This window comes from Lynx canadensis, chromosome A2 (assembly GCF_007474595.2).
Source record: "Lynx canadensis isolate LIC74 chromosome A2, mLynCan4.pri.v2, whole genome shotgun sequence".
Taxonomy (NCBI): domain Eukaryota; kingdom Metazoa; phylum Chordata; class Mammalia; order Carnivora; family Felidae; genus Lynx; species Lynx canadensis.
In genome coordinates this window covers 881,951-899,357 of record NC_044304.2, presented here as the reverse complement: position 1 = coordinate 899,357, position 17,407 = coordinate 881,951, and the positions used below count along the sequence as shown (strand labels likewise).

General features: G+C 62.9%; 1 protein-coding gene across 1 annotated transcript in view; it reads left to right on the top strand.

The window, feature by feature from the left end:
* The window catches only part of ATP8B3 (ATPase phospholipid transporting 8B3), an 18,839-nt gene extending 7,781 nt beyond the window's left edge, over nucleotides 1-11,058 (top strand). Inside the window, 6 exon segments of the mRNA XM_032595267.1 lie at nucleotides 31-86; nucleotides 2,244-2,366; nucleotides 2,829-2,930; nucleotides 3,047-3,115; nucleotides 3,495-3,675; nucleotides 10,884-11,058. Coding sequence (XP_032451158.1) covers nucleotides 31-86; nucleotides 2,244-2,366; nucleotides 2,829-2,930; nucleotides 3,047-3,115; nucleotides 3,495-3,675; nucleotides 10,884-11,058 — 706 coding nt within the window.
* The last annotated feature ends 6,349 nt before the right edge of the window (nucleotides 11,059-17,407 follow it).

Here is a 17,407-nt window from a genome sequence, read left to right as displayed (position 1 = left end):
CGCAAGAGGATCCGCACCCTGCCCGCACAGCCCCCCCATCAGCGACTTCTTTTCCCGGCTGGTCTGTATGAAGGCCCACTGCACAGGTGAGTAAACCGAGGCCAGCCCGGGTGGGGAGCCCCCCCCCCCCCCCCGGGCCGCATGTTTGATGCGGGGCCGGAACACTTTGCTTTGAGGCCTGGTTGAGCTGCCCGCTGCCCTCAGACCCCATGCAGCTGAGAGGCTGGGCCTGAAGTATGTTTATGAAAAATAATTCCCAACAGCCGGGAGCCACCGCGATCGGGGCTCAGGCGGTGGTGACAGGTGGGGCAGGGAGGGACCACCACCCGCGCCTCCCGCTCCGGCCGCTTCTCCCTACCTCGTGGTGCCCCTTGTTTTCCGCCTGGATCTCCTCCTTCCTTCCCTCCCACCCCTGGCAGCCTCCGAGCGGCACCAGGAGAGCTTTTTCCAAAGGAAAACTATGCGCTTGCCTCTTCCACACCCGCGGGGGCCCCCGTGTTCCCTCCCTTCTCGGTAAAGCCCAGTCCCTGCCCCGACCCCTTACCTTTCCACCTGATCTTTGAAAGCTGTTTATGTGTTTATTTTGAGAGAGACAGAGAGAGCGAGCAGGGGAGCGGCAGAGATCGAGAGAGAGAGAGAATCCCAAGCAGGCTCTGAGCTGTCAGCACAGAGCCTGTGTGGGGCTCAAACTCACGAACCGTGAGATCATGACCTGAGCCGAGATCAACAGTCAGACGCTTAACCGACCGAGCCGCCCAGGCGCCCCTCCACCCGATCTCTGAAGCTCTCCCAGTCCCCAGCCCCACCAAACAAGCCTCTTTGCCGTGCCTGCCTCAGGACCTTTGCACATGTCTTCCTGTCACTTAGCCAGCTCCTTCTCCTCCTTGAAAGCCCTCTCCTTGGTGGGGGGGGGGGGGTTCTCCCTTCTTCCCAAGCAGAGCCTCCAAAGCCCCCTTTGGGGTCCTCTGCCCAGCCCTGCTCCCCTCCCTCGGGCCCCATTCTGGCCCCACAAGCCCGGAGGCAGTCTGTGTCCAGTTCTATCTGCCACTGGCCTCTGGGTAGAGGTGTCCCTGTGGGGGAGTATTTGCTACTTAAGCCCTGGTCCTCAAAGAGGGGAGACCTTGTCTGATGGTCGCCTTGGCCCAGGCCATGCCCCCACACGGACCACGCCCCCGATCCTGTGAGCTGACATCAGCACCCTGTTTAGCCATGCTCCCCCAAGGCCACTGTGGGCCCTCCTTTCCTCTCGGTTCCGGAATCCTTCCAAGTTTCAGGCCTTTCTGGGGCCTCCGCGTGCCTCCCCCACTCTTCGTCCCTTCCTGGTGGCATCGCTTTGCCCTTGGCCACGCCTCCCCGTCAGCCCTTCTTCCTCCAGGTCTCAGCCAATGTCCCCACCTCCAAGAAGCCCTCCCTGAACCCTCCGCTTTTCTAATTAGACATGCATTTGGTTGTCTCTACCACAGAAAGAGGTCACTCCCATGTGGTCACTGCCTTGCTCCCAGCACCCAGCCCAGGGGTCAGTGCCCAGGAGGTATTCTTGGTATATCTGTGTAGACACGCCAGAATGCCAGGTCTCGGTCCCACTCACAGTGCTCGTGGAGACCCCTGCCTGGCCCCCTGGGGAGGGCGAGTCTGCTAGGTGAGGTCTGTCCAGAGGGATGGCCCATGGGCCGCCCGCACCCGGGACCCCACCCCCGCCCAACCGTTTCCAGCCTACTGACTCCTAAAGACTTGGGGGACCTCTTCCCTGAGAGAGTTTGGGGTGCAGGACCTTCTGGAGGATTCCCGGCCTCTCCTGGCCTCCTCCTCCAGATACAGCAGGCGCATAATCTATGCCACAGCTGTCCACCCACCAAATCCCAGCCCTCGGAGACGGAGGTGCCTCAGGACGCGGCTGAACTAGGTTCTGGGGCTCAAAGCCCAGGCTCTCGTGACCACTCCCATCAGGGAAAGGACAACGAACCCGCGGAGGCTCGCCCCATTTCACAGATGTGGAAACTGAGGCTCAGAGAGGGGCTGCGGCGCAGCCAGACCTCGGGCCCCCAGGCCTGCTTGGAGAAGATAACGTCGTGAGCCGTTATCAGGCGGAGCGACCTGACGGGGTTCCTTGTCATCAGCTGCCCATCGATCGGGCGCTCCGGCCTCCGTGGCCGGCCACGCTTAATTTATGTGGGACCCGAGAACACTAATTAAGTCTGCTTAAGAGGAAGTTAGCTTCAACGCCCTGGGCCCGCCTCCCGCAGCACCGCAGGGCTCGCTACCCGGCGGGCATCAGGGAGACCCCGGACCGGCCCGGGACCGAACCGGCACCGTCCTCCGGCCGCCGCCCCCGACTCCCACCAGCTTCGACAACCCCCAGCTGCGAGGCGCGGGAGGCCCTCGCTCGGTGCACAGACTGAGGCCCACAGCGCCGGCTCCGGCCTCGGCGTGACGTCACATCTGAGAGGGGGACAAAGGCCGGTACACAGCAGGTGCTCGGCCAGTGGAGTTATAAATCTGGAGGCCAGATTAGGGGCACGTCCCTCCGCTGCTCGAGACGTTCTATGGCTCCCCTGTGCCCTCCCAAAGGAGCGTGGAGCCTTACCAGGCCCTGGAACAGCGGCCCGAGCCGCGCCCGCTCCTACCACGGCAGGATCTCTGGGGGGCGCCTCTCCGTACCTCCGGGCCTTTGCACGTGCTGACCCCGCCGCCAGGAACTCCCTGCCCTCTTCTTAGCAAACGCCCCCTCTGTCTTCCCTCAGGCTCCTCCTCCCTGCAGCCCTCCCCGCCCAGGCCAGACCCTCAGCCCTTCTCTGACTCTCCCCCCTCACCCCACCCTGACCCCACAGGGCTGGGAATGCCCGTGTCCATCTCTGCCTCTGCCCTGCTTGGAGTCAGCAGCCGGGGCTCCACACGGGCCCGTGGCCAGAGCGATGCCCCTGGGTGTATAGGTGGGCGATTGAACAACCTGCAGAAGCCTCACAACCACCCCATCGGGGGGTATCATTATTGCTGCTTCGCTGTTATCAGTGCCTGCTAGGTAAGCCTGCTAGCTTTTGGGCCTCAGTTTCCCCATCTGTACAGCAGGCACTGAGTGGGAGGCTGGACCAGAGCCTCGATGAGAGGCTGCAGCCGGGTGGGCGGAGAGAGCTGCTGGCCGGCCTCCCCAGACCCTCGCACGTGCCCTTTGAGGGGCTGAGCTGAGGCTCCCCAGAGTCAAGACTCCCCGCCCCAGGGCAGGGCCCGAGCTCGGCCTGCAGGGCGGGGGGACAGGTGGAGGGAACTGTGTGCGCTGAGGCCCCAGGATCTGACACTGTGGGCAGTGGGAGCCCTGGCAGGTTGTAGAGCAGGAGAGGGCCCTGGTAGATGAAAGTGTTAGCAACGGCCTGCGTGGGGAGAGACGAAGGTCATGAATCCCAACTGGGTGTCTGAATCCGGGCCTCGACATTGGCTGGCCGTGTAACCTCTGTCATCCACCTACCCGCCCATGCCTCAGTGTCCCCTTCTGTGCAAAGGGGACGATGATGGTCCGATGATTGTCTTGGTGGCTGCGGGTACCCAGAGGAAGGTGTCAGTCGTCATTGTCACGACGGTGGCCGCAGCCACAGTCACCCGTCGTAGCCACAGCCTCGGGCCCGCCGGCCGATCAAGTCCTGAAGCCTCCGCGACGGAAGGCCAGTGCTGCCCCCTCCCCTGGTGCCAGAGGGGCCCCGGATCCCTCAGGAGAGAAGTGTCCTCCCCCCTCCAGAGTCCGTGTTTACCTCCGGGGGAGAATAAAGAAACACACTCCAAAGTTCATAGTACCCTGAGCTCCCGAAATCCCGAAATTCCCAAATCCTCTTACCTGGGGATTCTGACATCCGGGAATCCCGGGGACCCGGAATCTGGGCCTCTTTGCGTCCTGCTTCCCACCCTCACTTCTGTGTTTGCCATTAAGTGTCTGATTTCTACGTGCATTTCATAATTTTTTAATGTTTATTTACTTTGGGGGAGAGAGAGAGAGAGAGCGAGAGAGATCGCGAACAGGGGAGGGGGAGAGAGAGAGGGAGAGGGAGAGGGAGGGAGAGAGAGAGAGAGAGAGAGAGAGAGAGAGAGAGAGAATCCTAAGCAGGCTCCACACTGCCCGCCACGGGGTTCGACGTCACGAGAGATCACGATCTGAGCTGAGATCAAGAGTCGGACGCTTCACCCGCTTCGCCACCAGACGCCCCTACGCGTATTTGTGACACGGCAGAATCCGAGGAAGGACGCGGAACCCCTCACGATGCGTATCTCCTGTTCGGGGACCTCAGACACTCCAGTCATGGCATCTCAGTGCGGGGTCCCCGCGAGCCGACCCCAAGACCAGGCTCGCTCGGTGAGGCGGGTTGTCCTCAAAGTGAGGGACTGTGAGGGACCCACCGCACAGTGGTCACTGCCACGGGCAAAGGACTGGCGCTCAGCCGTCAGGTCACGGGGGCCCTCCTGGCCGGCGCCTCCAGAAGCAGACTCGGAAGGGCCCCTTCCCCGGGTGCGCCAGGAACCGTTAGCAGTGCTGCGGAGAAATTACCGGGCCCCCCAGGTGCCTGCTGCGGGGGAGGGGGCGTTTGCTGAGTGTCACCCACACGCTGGGACGGTGTCCTTTCCCTCCCCAAGGCGAGGCCGGTGCGGAAAGCAGACGACAAAGAGGTTTTCAACAAATAACTCGCCAAGACAAGCGGTGATAGAGACGTGATGGGGGCCCCTGGGACGCGGGGTGGGGGTCAGGGAGGTCAGCAGAGGCAGAGGCCTTCCGGTTTCTCCGCCTGGGGAGACACAGGCAGCTCTTGAGCAGAGGAAGGATGTGATGACTTTTGTTCTGAGATGTCCCCCTGGACACATCCCCCAGCAGGCGGGGCGGGGGGGCACTGGGCACAGCAGGGGTTAAGAAAAAGCATTTTAGGTGGTGGCCCCCGAGCTGGGATCCGCCTTCAGGGCAGCAGGGCGGGGGTCCGCGGCCCATCCTCACGGGCTGCCCAGGCGCCTCGAGGCCGCTCATCTTCCGGTCTGGCCTCAGTCTCCCTTTTGGCCCAGGAGGGTGTCGGCATAACCCTGACCTCCAGGGACGTTTCACCCTCAGCTGGCTCCCCGCGCCCAGCTTGGGGGGGGGGGTGGTCTGGAGACCCCCAGACCCGGGTCTGAGCCCCCTCCCTGCAGCCAAGGCCCGCCACCCACCGGCCTCCCCTCTCGGGCAACATCTTCATTACGGAGCCGAGTTGTTTAAATAAATGAATTAATATTGACGAAACATCAGTGACCTAATAAATGATTAGTTAAGGCGCACATACATCATGCCGCGGGGACGCCGGGAGCCCTTAATTACTGCTTCGGAGGGGCCAGCGGGGCCATGGCCACTGGCCGGAACCCCTTCCCGGCCGCCCGGCTCCCCCCCTGGAGCTCAGGGTCTGCGCGGGAAGGCAGACCTGGCCTATCTCTCCCTGTCTCTCTATCTCTGCCCTAGCTCAGGCTCTGCCTGGCCCCTGCCTGGCCCCTGCCCCCACTGTCCCTTCCCCCCCAGCACCCAGAGGGCCTGGTCAAAGCATGGTTCCTTCCTCATCCCCCCTCACTGCGGCTCCCCAGTGCACCCCGGACAAAGACCTAAGCCCTCGCCACAGCCCAGCAGACCCCAGAGGCCCGAGCCCGGCCAGCCTCAGCGCTGCCTCCTTCCTTCCACATTCTGCCTCCTGCCCCGGACCTTTGCCCCTGCTATTCCCTTGGCCAAGAACTCTGTCTCCCCTCTGGCGTAGACAAAGCCTGCTCCTCTCAGGCTGCAGCCCCTCGAGTGGGGGTGTGGGGGGCCTGGCGGGACAGGGGATCTGACCGGGAAGGAACCTGGGGGGATCCGTCAAGCCCCCGGCCTCCGCCCGAGGCGTCTCCACCATCCCCAGGGACTTTGGCCCTCCTCTGGCACCTCTGCCCTGTCTGTGCCTCAGTTTCCCTAGTGGGACGTGAGGGGGAGAACAGCCTGGAAGATTTGGCAGAAGGGAGATGAGACGCCAGACACCGTGAGGCTCACCTGTGCCCCTGTCCCCACCACGGCGCCTGGCCCATAGGGAGGCCCCGCGTGGGACACAAACTCTGCGGCAGGCCTGATGGCAGCAGGCACCCCCCCGAAAGGAGGCCCTTGGTGGGGGCACCTGGTGAGGCCCTTGTGGGGGAAGGGGGGAGGGGGCACCTGGAGAGGCCCTGGGGGGGAGGGGAGAGGGGGCACCTGGAGAGGCCCGGGGGGAGGGGGCACCTGGAGAGGCGGGGGGTGGGGGTGGGAGGGGAGAGGGAGGGGGCACCTGGAGAGGCCCTGGGGGGGGGGACCTGGAGAGGCCTTGGGGGGGAGGGGCACCTGGAGAGGTCCTGGGGGGGAGGGAGCACCTGGAGAGGCCCTTGGGGAGGAGGGGGCACCTGGAGAGGCGGGGGTGGGGGGGGTGGGGGGGAGAGGGAGGGGGCACCTGGAGAGGCCCGGGGGGAGGGGGCACCTGGAGAGGCCCCGGCTAATGGCTCCTGAGTGGGACTTGGGAGGGGCCGAGGCGGAGCTGAGAAGTGGGAGAGGCAGGGCCCTCCGCTGTGGCAGCACAAAGAGGGGCAGAGGGCAGAGAGAGAGGGAGACAGCCTGAGGGAGGGGGAGCCCCACCTGGGCCCGTGCGGAGGCAGGGGGCGCTCTGAGCCGGCATGGCTGGGCCCCCTCCCCCCTCCCCTGATCCTCCCCCAAGGCCTGGGAGGCCTGGGCAGGGCCTTGCTCTGCATCTATTAAGCTCCTGCTGTGTGTAGGGCCTTTCTGGTTGTCAGGTCTGGAACCCCCTGTAGCAGGGCAGGAGGCTGCTCCCCTCCCTGGACCTCCCGCTGCTGCTGAGACTCCTCCTCCCTGCCCCCTCCCCCAGTGGTCAGGCCCCTTCAGGGTCAGGTAGGAGGCTCCCGGTGAAGTGAGCAAGGTTGTACTGTGTGGTTGTGGCCCAAGCCTGGCTAATCGTCACCGTCTGCCTGGAAGTTCCTCCTGGCTTCTCCTTGAAGCTCTGGGAGGCCCTCGGGCCCCTCCGTGACTCTGTGCCTCAGTTTCCCCACATTCGGAGCCTTCAAAACCCGTGATCACGCCTCTTTCCTCAAAGGCAGCCCGACAATCAGACACAGCTGGCTCAGGCTTGGAATTTCGTCTCCTGGGTTCCAGGAACAAGAGTGTCCGTCTTCCTGAGTCTCTGTCCCCCATCTGTAGACCAGGTCGGTGCTATTTGCGGCCTCGGGGCCGTTGAGGGCACGCAGTGGGTCACTGGGGCATACGGCCCACTCGGTACATGCTGGGAACGACTGACCTACAGAGGTTTTTAGGCGGACGAGGCCGGGATCGTGATCCAAAGCCAAAGCGAAACAGCTGCGACTTAAACCACTATTACCGTTATTGCTAAGTACGGTTGTGGAGTCGATCAGCAAACGTTCGCCGTGGGAGCATTTGGAACTGGGCCTGTGAGAGCCTGGCAGGGGTGAGTGTGGGCGGAGGCCGGGGCTTACAGCTCACCGCGGGTCCCCCGCCAGCGCCTGCGCCTCAGGTGAGTGGAGCTTTCTCCTGATGCTTGGACACCTGGTGCAGTGGCCGCCCCCAGCCCCACACCCAGAAGACGGTCAGTTCCTCTCCACTCGTCCCCTCCCCATTCGCAGCCTCTTCAGTCCACGCTGGGGGTCGACGTGCCTTCAGTCCTGCCAGCCCCCTCCCGGAGTGCAGGTGCAGAAAGGGGTAGGGACGGTGGTCCGGCTGGCCCCCCAAAACGTCGCTCTCCACATGACCTCACCAGAGAAGTCCCCCGGGGAGCGAGCAGGGGCATGCGTGTTCTGGCTCAGCTTCTCCGGCCCAGCCTCAGTTTCCCCGTCTCTATAATGGAATCATAGACCCCCCCCCCAAAAAAAAATGCGGCGCGCAGAGGCTCCGCGGGACCGCAGGGAACATTCCTGAGCCGTATTACTGTTTAATGACAATAATGGAGCGGATTACGTGTTTCTATGTAGCGACTCTTGGTTTCGTGCGCCCCGCACACACCTGGCATACAGGAGGCACTCCGTAAGTGCGGCGGGGTACGCGAGGCCCCCCACCCCCCGGCTACAGGGGACCCCTCTCGCGCCTCGGCTTCCGAACCCGCAGACCCGGCACCGCCTAGCCACGCCCCCTCCCGGGGGAGCACGGGCACCGGGCCCCCCGCGCCCTGCGGGGAGCCGTTTACAAGAAGCCTCGCGCTTCCCCCTCGCGGCCCCCGCCAGGCTGCCGTTCCCAGCCGGATAATCTAATCGCGTTTCCAAGGCTGCGATCGATAACCCCGAGGCGGCGCCAAAACGAGGCTCTTAAAGGGCCAGCAGCCCCGCCCCGTTGGCGGGGAGGGGCCAGCGTCCCGCGGAGCCCGCGGCGGGGGGAGCCTCTGGGGAAAGACCGTCTCCCCGCGTCCGCGAAGCGCGCGGCGGCCCCCACCTCCGGACTGTGTGGCCCGGAGCCAGCAGCCTGACCTCTCCGGCTGGGGGGCGGGGGGGGCTCCTCTGGAAAGGGGGACCCCAGAAGGCCCACCCACTGCAAACCTCCTCCACATCTGCACCCCCTCCCGCTTGTCCGGATGGGGAAACTGCGGCTCAGAAAGGGGGGCGAGCAGATGAGGTATCTTCTGCACGCCGGTGCCCCCTCTCCCACCAGCATCTCCACTCAGCCCCCCAAGGTCCCCAGAGGGCCCCCTTGGCCCTGCCTCCCCTCCCCTTTCAAGCCCGGGCTACCTGTCCCAGGATCTATACAAACATACTTAGCAATCGATGTCCCTGCAGGGCCCAGCCGATCGACCTGAGGTGGGGGGCCCTGTGGCCCCCACATCGCCCAGCTGCCCCGCTGAGCTGTCCCCACGGCTGTGGAGAACCCGGGAGAAAGCCACGTCCTCCTGGCGTGTTTGGGGGACCTTCCCCTGCCCGCCCGCCTGTCTGCCTCCCCGCTTCTGAAAGGGAGAACCTTAAAGGCCCCGGACAGCTTCCTGCCTTGTGAGAACAGTGAGCCTCTCACCACTGGAAAGGTGGACTCTTCCAGAGGCCATGATGGAGGACTGTTCCAGAAGCAGTAACGATGGAATATGCTAGAAGCAGTAATGGTGGACTGCTCAGAGGCAGTGATGGCAGAACCTTCTGGGACAGTGAGGGCAGCCGGCTCAGGGGGTGGGATGTGAACCTGCTCGCCCCGCGTGCTGTGTCCGCAGCCCCGGTTTCCAGCCTCCGCCCTGACCGGTTCCTGGCGGGGTGGTCTTGTTACCAGCTGTAAACTGGGGTGAGGACTGGGCCTTGCTCTCGCCTGGGGGGGGCCATGCCCCACACACCCCGAGGGCTCCGAGGAACCGGCCTGGACCCCGCATAGAGGCTGTAAGCCAGAGAGCCCCTGCCTTGGGGAAACGGACGCCCTGGGAGGGTCATACCTTCAGTGCCTGCCCAGGGCTCGCTTGACCTCTGACCCTGCTGACCCCACCGCCACTCTGCCTGAGTGACCCCTGTGCTAACCCCATGGCGTTCCCCCCACCCAGACACCCGCGCCTGACCCCACTTCCTCGTCACCTTCCGGGTCCAGGGTTGGGGCCTCCGGGGTGAGAGGAGATTGATCGAATGGCTGACCCTGTGGCCACCGTTGCCAAGGAGATGGCCCACGGGGGCTGGAGGGGTGGCCAGGGCCAGGGGGTGACAGAGGGACAGAGCGAGGGAGGAGAGGAAGAGAAGGGACAGAGGGAGAGAGGGAAGGAGAGACAGACAGAGGGAAGGACAGAGAGAGGGAGGGACAGGCTTCACATCAGAGCCTCTTAAGCGTTAACAGCCACGAGGGTGGGGTCTGGGAACCAGCATTCACCCATCCTTGGGAGTCACCTTTAATGAACCATTGTCTGCAGATGTGGCCTGGGAGCCCGGTTACAGCAGCCACCACCCCACCACGGAGCTCACCCAGCAGGTCTGTGAGCCGGGGGGAAGCCGATGCCCTGCCCGCTCAGCGTTCACACCCGGGGGACCAGGGAACGCGTCCTAGGTGAAGGGTCAATAGCACAGGACCCTGCGGTATGAATAGGAGTTCGTGGGGTAGAGAGGGAACGGTAAGGAGGGAGGAGGCCCCTCCCACGCCAGAGGAGTGGAGAGGCAGGTGGGCTACGAGAGAGGGGTTTTTCCCCCCCCAGCTCAGCAGGCTGTCCGGAACTGGTCCTCTTCCGCTGGGTTGCTGGAGCTGGGCATAGATTCCCCCTAATCATGCCTCTGGGGGCCTCGGAGCGGTTTATTGGGTGCCCAGCGGGCGCAGACACCAGAGGTGCCTTGAGAGCACCGCTCGACACGGGAGGACGGGCGGTGGTCAGTCAACAAAGGAAAGCAAGGCGGTGGGGCAGAGGATCAAGTGCCGGCCAGCGCTAGCCAGAGGGGACGCCGAGCTGGGACACGTACCTACGTGAACATGCATAAAGTGCCAGAACCTGCGGACAGGCACGCTTGCCGGCACATGCGCATGCGTGGATGCGCTGGGCAGCACACGAAGCCGCGCACCTGTGACTGTGCCCTGAGGGCAGGTAAGCGGATGAGCCGCGAACAAACACAAACGGGCCTCGCACGTGCGGACACGCAAATGTGCACGCACGTGCACGGGAGCACCGGGGCGCGCGTCCTCGGTCACTCACGCGGAGCACGGGCACGCGCGGGGTGGGGGGGGGGGGCCTGGCTGCCGCGGGCGGCGGGCGCCCCCTGGTGGGCTTGGGCCGCGGCGCGGGCCGTGCTGCGCGTCCCGCCGGGCTGCGCGCGCGCCTGGCGGTCAGGTGAGGACGGGGCCGCAGGGTCGGCCCCCGTTTCCTTCCTCGCCGTCGAAGCCCCTCTGTCGCGCCCGTGGGAGTCCAGCCCTCGAGGTAGTCTCTCCGTCTCCCCAGGGGCTTCCCAGGGGTCCCCGAGAGCCGTGTGGGCTCCGCGGAAGACCCGCGGCCTCACCCAGGGGCGCCACTAGGTGGCAGCACGAACCCAAGGGCGTACCTCAGGCCTTCGCCCTACTCCCGGAGCCCCTCCGCGGCCCAGCACCCTTGCGGCCACCGGGAGGACCCCGTGTGACCCGGAGCACAGGCCTGGCCGGTCAAGTTTCCCGGCTTCACGGTGGGGATGTGTAGGTGACTGGCCTGGACCCATGCGTGGTGGCACGAGGGCCTCTCCGGAGAGACGATGTTGGAAAAGGAAAAGCCCGGCAGGTGACGGAACAGCATGTGCAAAGGCCCAGAGGTGGGCAACCAGTGGGAGCTGAAAGGCACGCCCGGGGCTGAGCTGAGAGCCCGCCAGGGCCAGATGTAGGGTGCAGCTCTCTGCTGGAGCTGCAGAGAGGCCTTGGATGCTAGCGCCATCAGAGGCTGCGACAGAATCCAAAGGTTTAAGACAGATTCTGATCCTAAGCTTTCCCAGTACGGGGTGCTTAGGGTGCAGCCACCCGCGGAAAATTTCAGAATCCCGTTCCCCTGGCCGCTGCCGAGGTCGATGCCCGATTTCAAGAGCGGAAGACACCGTGACTCCTGAGGGGTGGGGTCCTTGTGACTCCAGGGCAGCGGTGTCACTGACCAGCAGGGAGCCTATCCCTGGGAGCCCACAGCCCGCAGGCTGAGTGAGGGACCTGTCCTCACCCCCTGCACAGTTCCAGAGTTTCTGCACCTTTAAAATACTGCGGCAAAATTAGCTGCTCTGCCGTCGTTAATATGCAAAAATGCAAATCAGAGTGATTAAGCCGCAGGCCCCAGGATATTTCTGCAGTGATGGATTCTGTTGTCAGCGAGGTTTGGAGGTTCGGCGGGATGGCTGTGCCGGCAGGGTTGGGGAGATGTAGATCTGGACCGTGGATCGTCCTGGTGGGGGGCTGCCCAGCTCTCCGCTTCTCCCCAGTGCTCTCTGCTGCAGCCCCTGCCCACCGCCTTTCCCGTGGCCTGGGGGGGGGGGGCCTTAACTGGGGAGCAAGTGCACAGGGTCAGCAAGTCAGCTCACCGTGTGGCCTGGAGTCAGGGACCCAGAGGCCTGGCTGAGGATGGCCCTTGGCCTCAGGGCCTTTGCACTAGCCGTGAGCCCACCAAGATCACTGCCAGCCTCCATAGCCCCTCCCTGAGACCCTCTCTGGCCACTTGTTCTGACCCCCAGGACAGCTTCGGATGCCTGTAAAGTGACTCCTTCGTCATCGTCTCTCCCCTAGGCTGGCTGCGAGCCCTGAGGGGCCAGGGCCTTCAGCCTGCGGTCCCCTCCCCCCGCCTCCCCGCCAGCACCCATGTCCAGCACATCCAGTCCCAGGTGCCACAAGCATTCTACAGATGGTGAACTGAGCCTCACAATGGGGAGACTTGCTCAGGGTCCCCCAGCCCATGAGGAGTGTCTCCCAGGCTCCCCATGTGGGGAAGACTAGGGACCATAATGGGGAGTCCAGAGGCAGGGACGGGTCCTGTCCACTCACAAAGGCAGGTGGAGGTGAAGGGCCCAGCCTTCAGCCCTGACGGCTGGGGGTGAGGGGACAAGGGTAGGAAAGGGGAGATAGACAGAGATGGAGAGATAGAGGCAGGCAGAGAGATAGAGACAGGAGAGGGAGAGAGACAGGGACAGAGACACCCAGAGACAAAGACACAGAAAGAGAGTCACAGAGACAGAGAGACAGAGACCGCCCCAGCACGAGGCCCCTCCCAGCCGAGGACAGAGCTGGCCCAGGGCCAGCCGCCAGCTGCTGCCTCCCCTCCTTCCCTCCCCACTCCCTCCTGCACATGGCAGCCTTCAGGCCACTCCGGTGGGCCCCACCAGCTGTCCCGGGACCCTACCACCCCCCCCCCCCCCGGCCAGGCACCATTCTCTATCTGACCTCAGGCCATCCCTCTGAGCCCCAGGTCCCCCACCTGTGAAATGAGGGCCACCGCGTCCTCCCCATCCATTGAGTGCCTGCTGTCTGCCAGGCCCAGGCCAGGCCCGGGGCCCGCCCCAATGGAACTGGAGGTGGGGGGCGCTGAACGAGCAAATCAGAGACTTGTGGGTATTGCCACATGCAAGGAGAAGAGGCACTAACCCCGCATAACAGGCTGGAGGCTGAGGGAGGCGGGTGCTCTTGGCAGGGGACCAGCTGTGCAAAGGCCCTGAGGTGGGAATGAGACGCGAGGCCCCAGGAGCCGCGGTGAGAAGCGCTGGAGGGAGACCAGGCCTAGGGCACATGGTAGGTGCCTGGCCTCTACTCGCTCCCCTCCCTGGATTCTTCTCTCCCCTCCGGGCCGCCCAGGCCCCAGCACGGGCTGGGCTGTGTGCTTGGCTCTGGGGCCCTGGTGTTGCTCGCACAGCCGAACCACAGGCTGGGGGGGTGGGGGCGGGGGGATTAGGAGCTGGTGGGTGAGTTTCTTGCTCTTCATGACCATTTTGCAGACTTCGTAAACATGAGGCACAGAGAGGTCATGGGCCAGCCTGGCACCTGGAGTTCTGTCCTGCCCCGGGGCCGGCTGGGGGTGGGAGGAAATGGACACGGGCGGGGGAGGGAAGACCAGGCCCTGAGAACCCAAGAGCTGGGGACCTACGGGGCTCAGAGGCAGGGACTCGACGCCCCTCCGGCCTCGGTACAAACGGGGAAACTGAGACCAGTGGCCTTCACAGGAGAGGATCCATGACCCCACATGACCCAGTTCCTCCTGGGCAGTGCTAGGGGCTGTCCCTGCCCTGAGTGAAGGGGCTGCCCCTCTATGCTCCCCCAGCACCTGCCGGGGACCGGGAGGCTCCCCCTCGACCTTGGTGTGTGGTGCACAGACGAATCCCCTCTAACTGGCAGGAACTCAGGGTTCTGTGGGGGCGTGGCCTCGCTGGACTCTGCAACGCCCCCTGTGCTCTGGGATCCCTGGGGGGGGGGGGCGCTCCCTGGAGCACCAGGGTTTTCCCCCAGACGACCCCAGGGCAGCCGGAGGCCCGTCCCCTTCAGGGAGCACCCAGCGGGCACTGTCACTGAGGGGGTTGGGGATACCCCCGGCAGAAACCCACCCCCATCCCGTGGCTCTGCAGGGTTACAGAATTTGAGCCGCGAGGCAGAAAACTGAGCTTTCCTTTCGTTTAAAAAATACCAACACACACGTACCCAGAAAATAATGTCCAACTTCTCAGCTAATTCCACTTCTTAAATATAAATATCAAGTAAGAACTGAAACTCGCCCCCCCCCACGCCCAGAGTAACCGCTGAGCCCTGGGGCATTTCCTCCTGCACTTTTTCGATACATGCTTTTTTCCTTTACAAAATCTCTACCCCCAAAATGGTGCCGTGGGTCTCAAACTTGCATTTCATCCGAACCGTCCACCTGAGACCTCTTGCTTGCTCAGAATATGCGTGCAGACCCCACGGGCCGTAAGGCAAGGACGGCATTCCCGGTAACGTTGTGGTCTCCTCCTGTGTCCTCTCTTCCTGGTCGCTTCCAAGTGTTTCCAAGCGTTCGCCGTCACAAACCACAATTCTAATGCACATCCCTGCTTGTGTTCTCGTTGTTACCAGATTTATTAGCGTTAGGACTGACATTGGAGGGGGAGTTCAAAGGGATGTAGAGTTTCTTTTTTTTTTTTTAATTTTTTTTTTAATGTTTATTTATTTCTGAGACAGAGAGAGAGCATGAGTCAGGGAGGGGCAGAAAGAGAGGGAGACACAGAATCAGAAGCAGGCTCCAGGCTCTGAGCTGTCGGCACAGAGCCCGACGCGGGGCTCGAACCCACGAACCGTGAGATCATGACCTGGGCCGAAGTCGGACGCTCAACCGACTGAGCCACCCAGGTGCCCTTAGAGTTTCTTTATTGAAATACGCAGCCCCCACACTTGGCTTCATCACTAGCGGACGTGACCGATCGTCTACCACTTTGCCAGTTGTAAAGACAGTAGGCGTTTTCTTGTTTGAGTATCTGTTTGCATTTCTTTCATCATGAGTGACTTTAAGCTTCTTTTTTGCTGTCCCTTAATTGCCATTTGTATTTCTTCTTGCCTGAACTAATGTTCATTTCTTTGCCTGGCTTTCTGTATGGTTGTTTTGTGGGTTTTTTTTTTTTTTATTGATTTGTAGGAACTCTTTGTATAGGAAGGCTATGAATCCCTCTGTTACAGTGTTACAAATGTTTTTCTCCCCAGCTGTCTCACCTCATCTAACCTCAGCTGCGTGTCTGTTTGATTCAGAAGCATGTAGTTTTTTTAAATTTTTTTTTTCAACGTTTATTTATTTTTGGGACAGAGAGAGACAGAGCATGAACGGGGGAGGGGCAGAGAGAGAGGGAGACACAGAATCGGAAACAGGCTCCAGGCTCCGAGCCATCAGCCCAGAGCCTGACGCGGGGCTCGAACCCACGGACCGCGAGATCGTGACCTGGCTGAAGTCGGACGCTTAACCGACTGCGCCACCCAGGCGCCCCGGAAACATGTAGTTTTTATAGAGCCAGATTTGAAGGTTTTTCTTTTTATAGATCTTGGCTCTGTACCTTTCCCACCCCTCAAGAGGGCAAGGAGGTGGGAGGGGTACACGAGGCCTGCCAGTTTGGAGACTCTTCCAATCCTAGGAGTACAGAGAGTTCGGGTGACTCCAAGCACCTGTCGCCCACAGATCCCGCCTCACACACTACACTCCCTGCTGGCCATTTGAAAACTCCTGTCTACACAGGGGCAAGTAGGGGCCAGGCCTGGGCCCAGATGCCTGGGAACCCACAGAGGGGTGGTCATCACCTCCGAGAGGAAGAACCAGGGCCTGCCTCCCTCCCTGGGCCTCTTGGGACCTATTTGTGCAACCTTTTTACATTTTCTTTGCAAACATGCAGTCAGGCCAATGTCAAGCCCCAGCCAGGAGGGAGCACGTGTGGTTTAATTCAGCTTTGGGGGGGCCTCAGTGTCCTCTTCTGCACGATGGGGCCAATCACAGCCCCCCACTCTTTGGGTACAGGAGATGCTGGGCATAACAAACTAGGGCACGGTGCCAGGTACAAAGCCAGGACCCTGGTGACTCCACTGGCCTGCCCCTCCCGTAGAACAGGAATAGACACCCACCTGGGACCCTCCCTCGGGCAGTCCTGGGCACTGAACCCTTCATGTGGCTTTGGCCAAATGAGCGCATCCCTCTGTGCCTCGGTTTCCCCACCTGCAAAAAGGGTGTTCTAGTGGCCACCACTGCCCAGGGCCGAAGTGAGATTCAGTATGGTGTGCACAGGGAAAGGGAGGTGTGAGTAGCCATTAGGGCCTGGAAGTGACCTCCCCGAGCCCTGATTTTCAGAAGGGGAAACCAAGGCCTGGGAAGGGCAGCCTCTGCCCCAGGCATACAGCCAGAACGTGGTGGAGATCTGTTGGCAAGCTGGGCCCAGTGGCTTCTGTTCCTTCCCTCCCCTGGACACCATCGCCCAGGCCCCAAGCCTGGCCTTAAGAACCAGGAACCCCCCACACCACGCTGCCTCTGTCTTCACGGCCACCCTCCAGACCCACGAGCACCCATTGTGCGCCATACCTCATGGAGTAAGAAAGCCTCGCGCCCCGCCCTTGGGGGACCCTAATCCAGTGATCACGGGATCAAGCGATTACTCCACGGAGGAGTAACCGGAACCGGAAACTGCAAAAACTCCTGCAAGAGGAGTGGGGCCTGGCTTGCTCTGGGAGGCTTCCTGGAGGAGGCAGCACCCAGGCTGAGAGCTGAAGGACGAGGAAGAGCTAGCCGGGCACAATGAGAGGAGCAGACGGCCAGGACGAGCTGTTTGGGGAGCCGCAAGGGGGCTGGTGAGGCTGTGAGGTGGGGGGGTGGGCTGAGCCAGGTTAGGGAAGAGTCCATGTGGGGTCCCGGCTCCAGACAGGGTGGCCAGGACGGGGCGGGGGGCGGGGGGGCTAACCGCCAAGGGCTCCCCGTGGCCCTCAGCACACACCCAGGAAGCAGCATGCAGTCCCCACACCAGCTCCAGAATTACCCAGCAGCGCCTTCTTCCTGGTCACCCTGAGCAGCCTGGGCCTTTGAGGGCCTCGTGTGAGCCCCGAGAGAGACCACGTTGCCCTCCTGGCTTCTTCCCAGAAGCGCCGGGTGAAACCCAAGCTCCTTGGAGTGGTGCGGTGCTGGCGGCAGGGAGTGCCCTCTCTGCATTTCTGGAAGACGCCAGGAAGCACGTGGAACAGCTTGGCGGGGCAGGCGAACCTGGTGTGTGAGCCTTGCCAGCCTCGGGCTGGGGCCTGAGCCTCAGTTTCCCCAGCTGAGCCATGGGCTTGTGTGTGCCGCCTCATCTGTGAAGCTCAGGGGACCTGGAGAACGCCAGGAGAAGCAGCTCGCCCTTCGCGTGCCGGGGAGAGACAGGAGGGCCCCCTCGCTGCCAGGGGCAGGGGTGAGTGGGGCCGCCCCGTGGGTGGGTGCGTGGGCAGGCGGCGGGAATCCGGCCGGCTCCCTGTCCCCTGCCCACGCCCTGGTCCCCGGGAACTAGGACG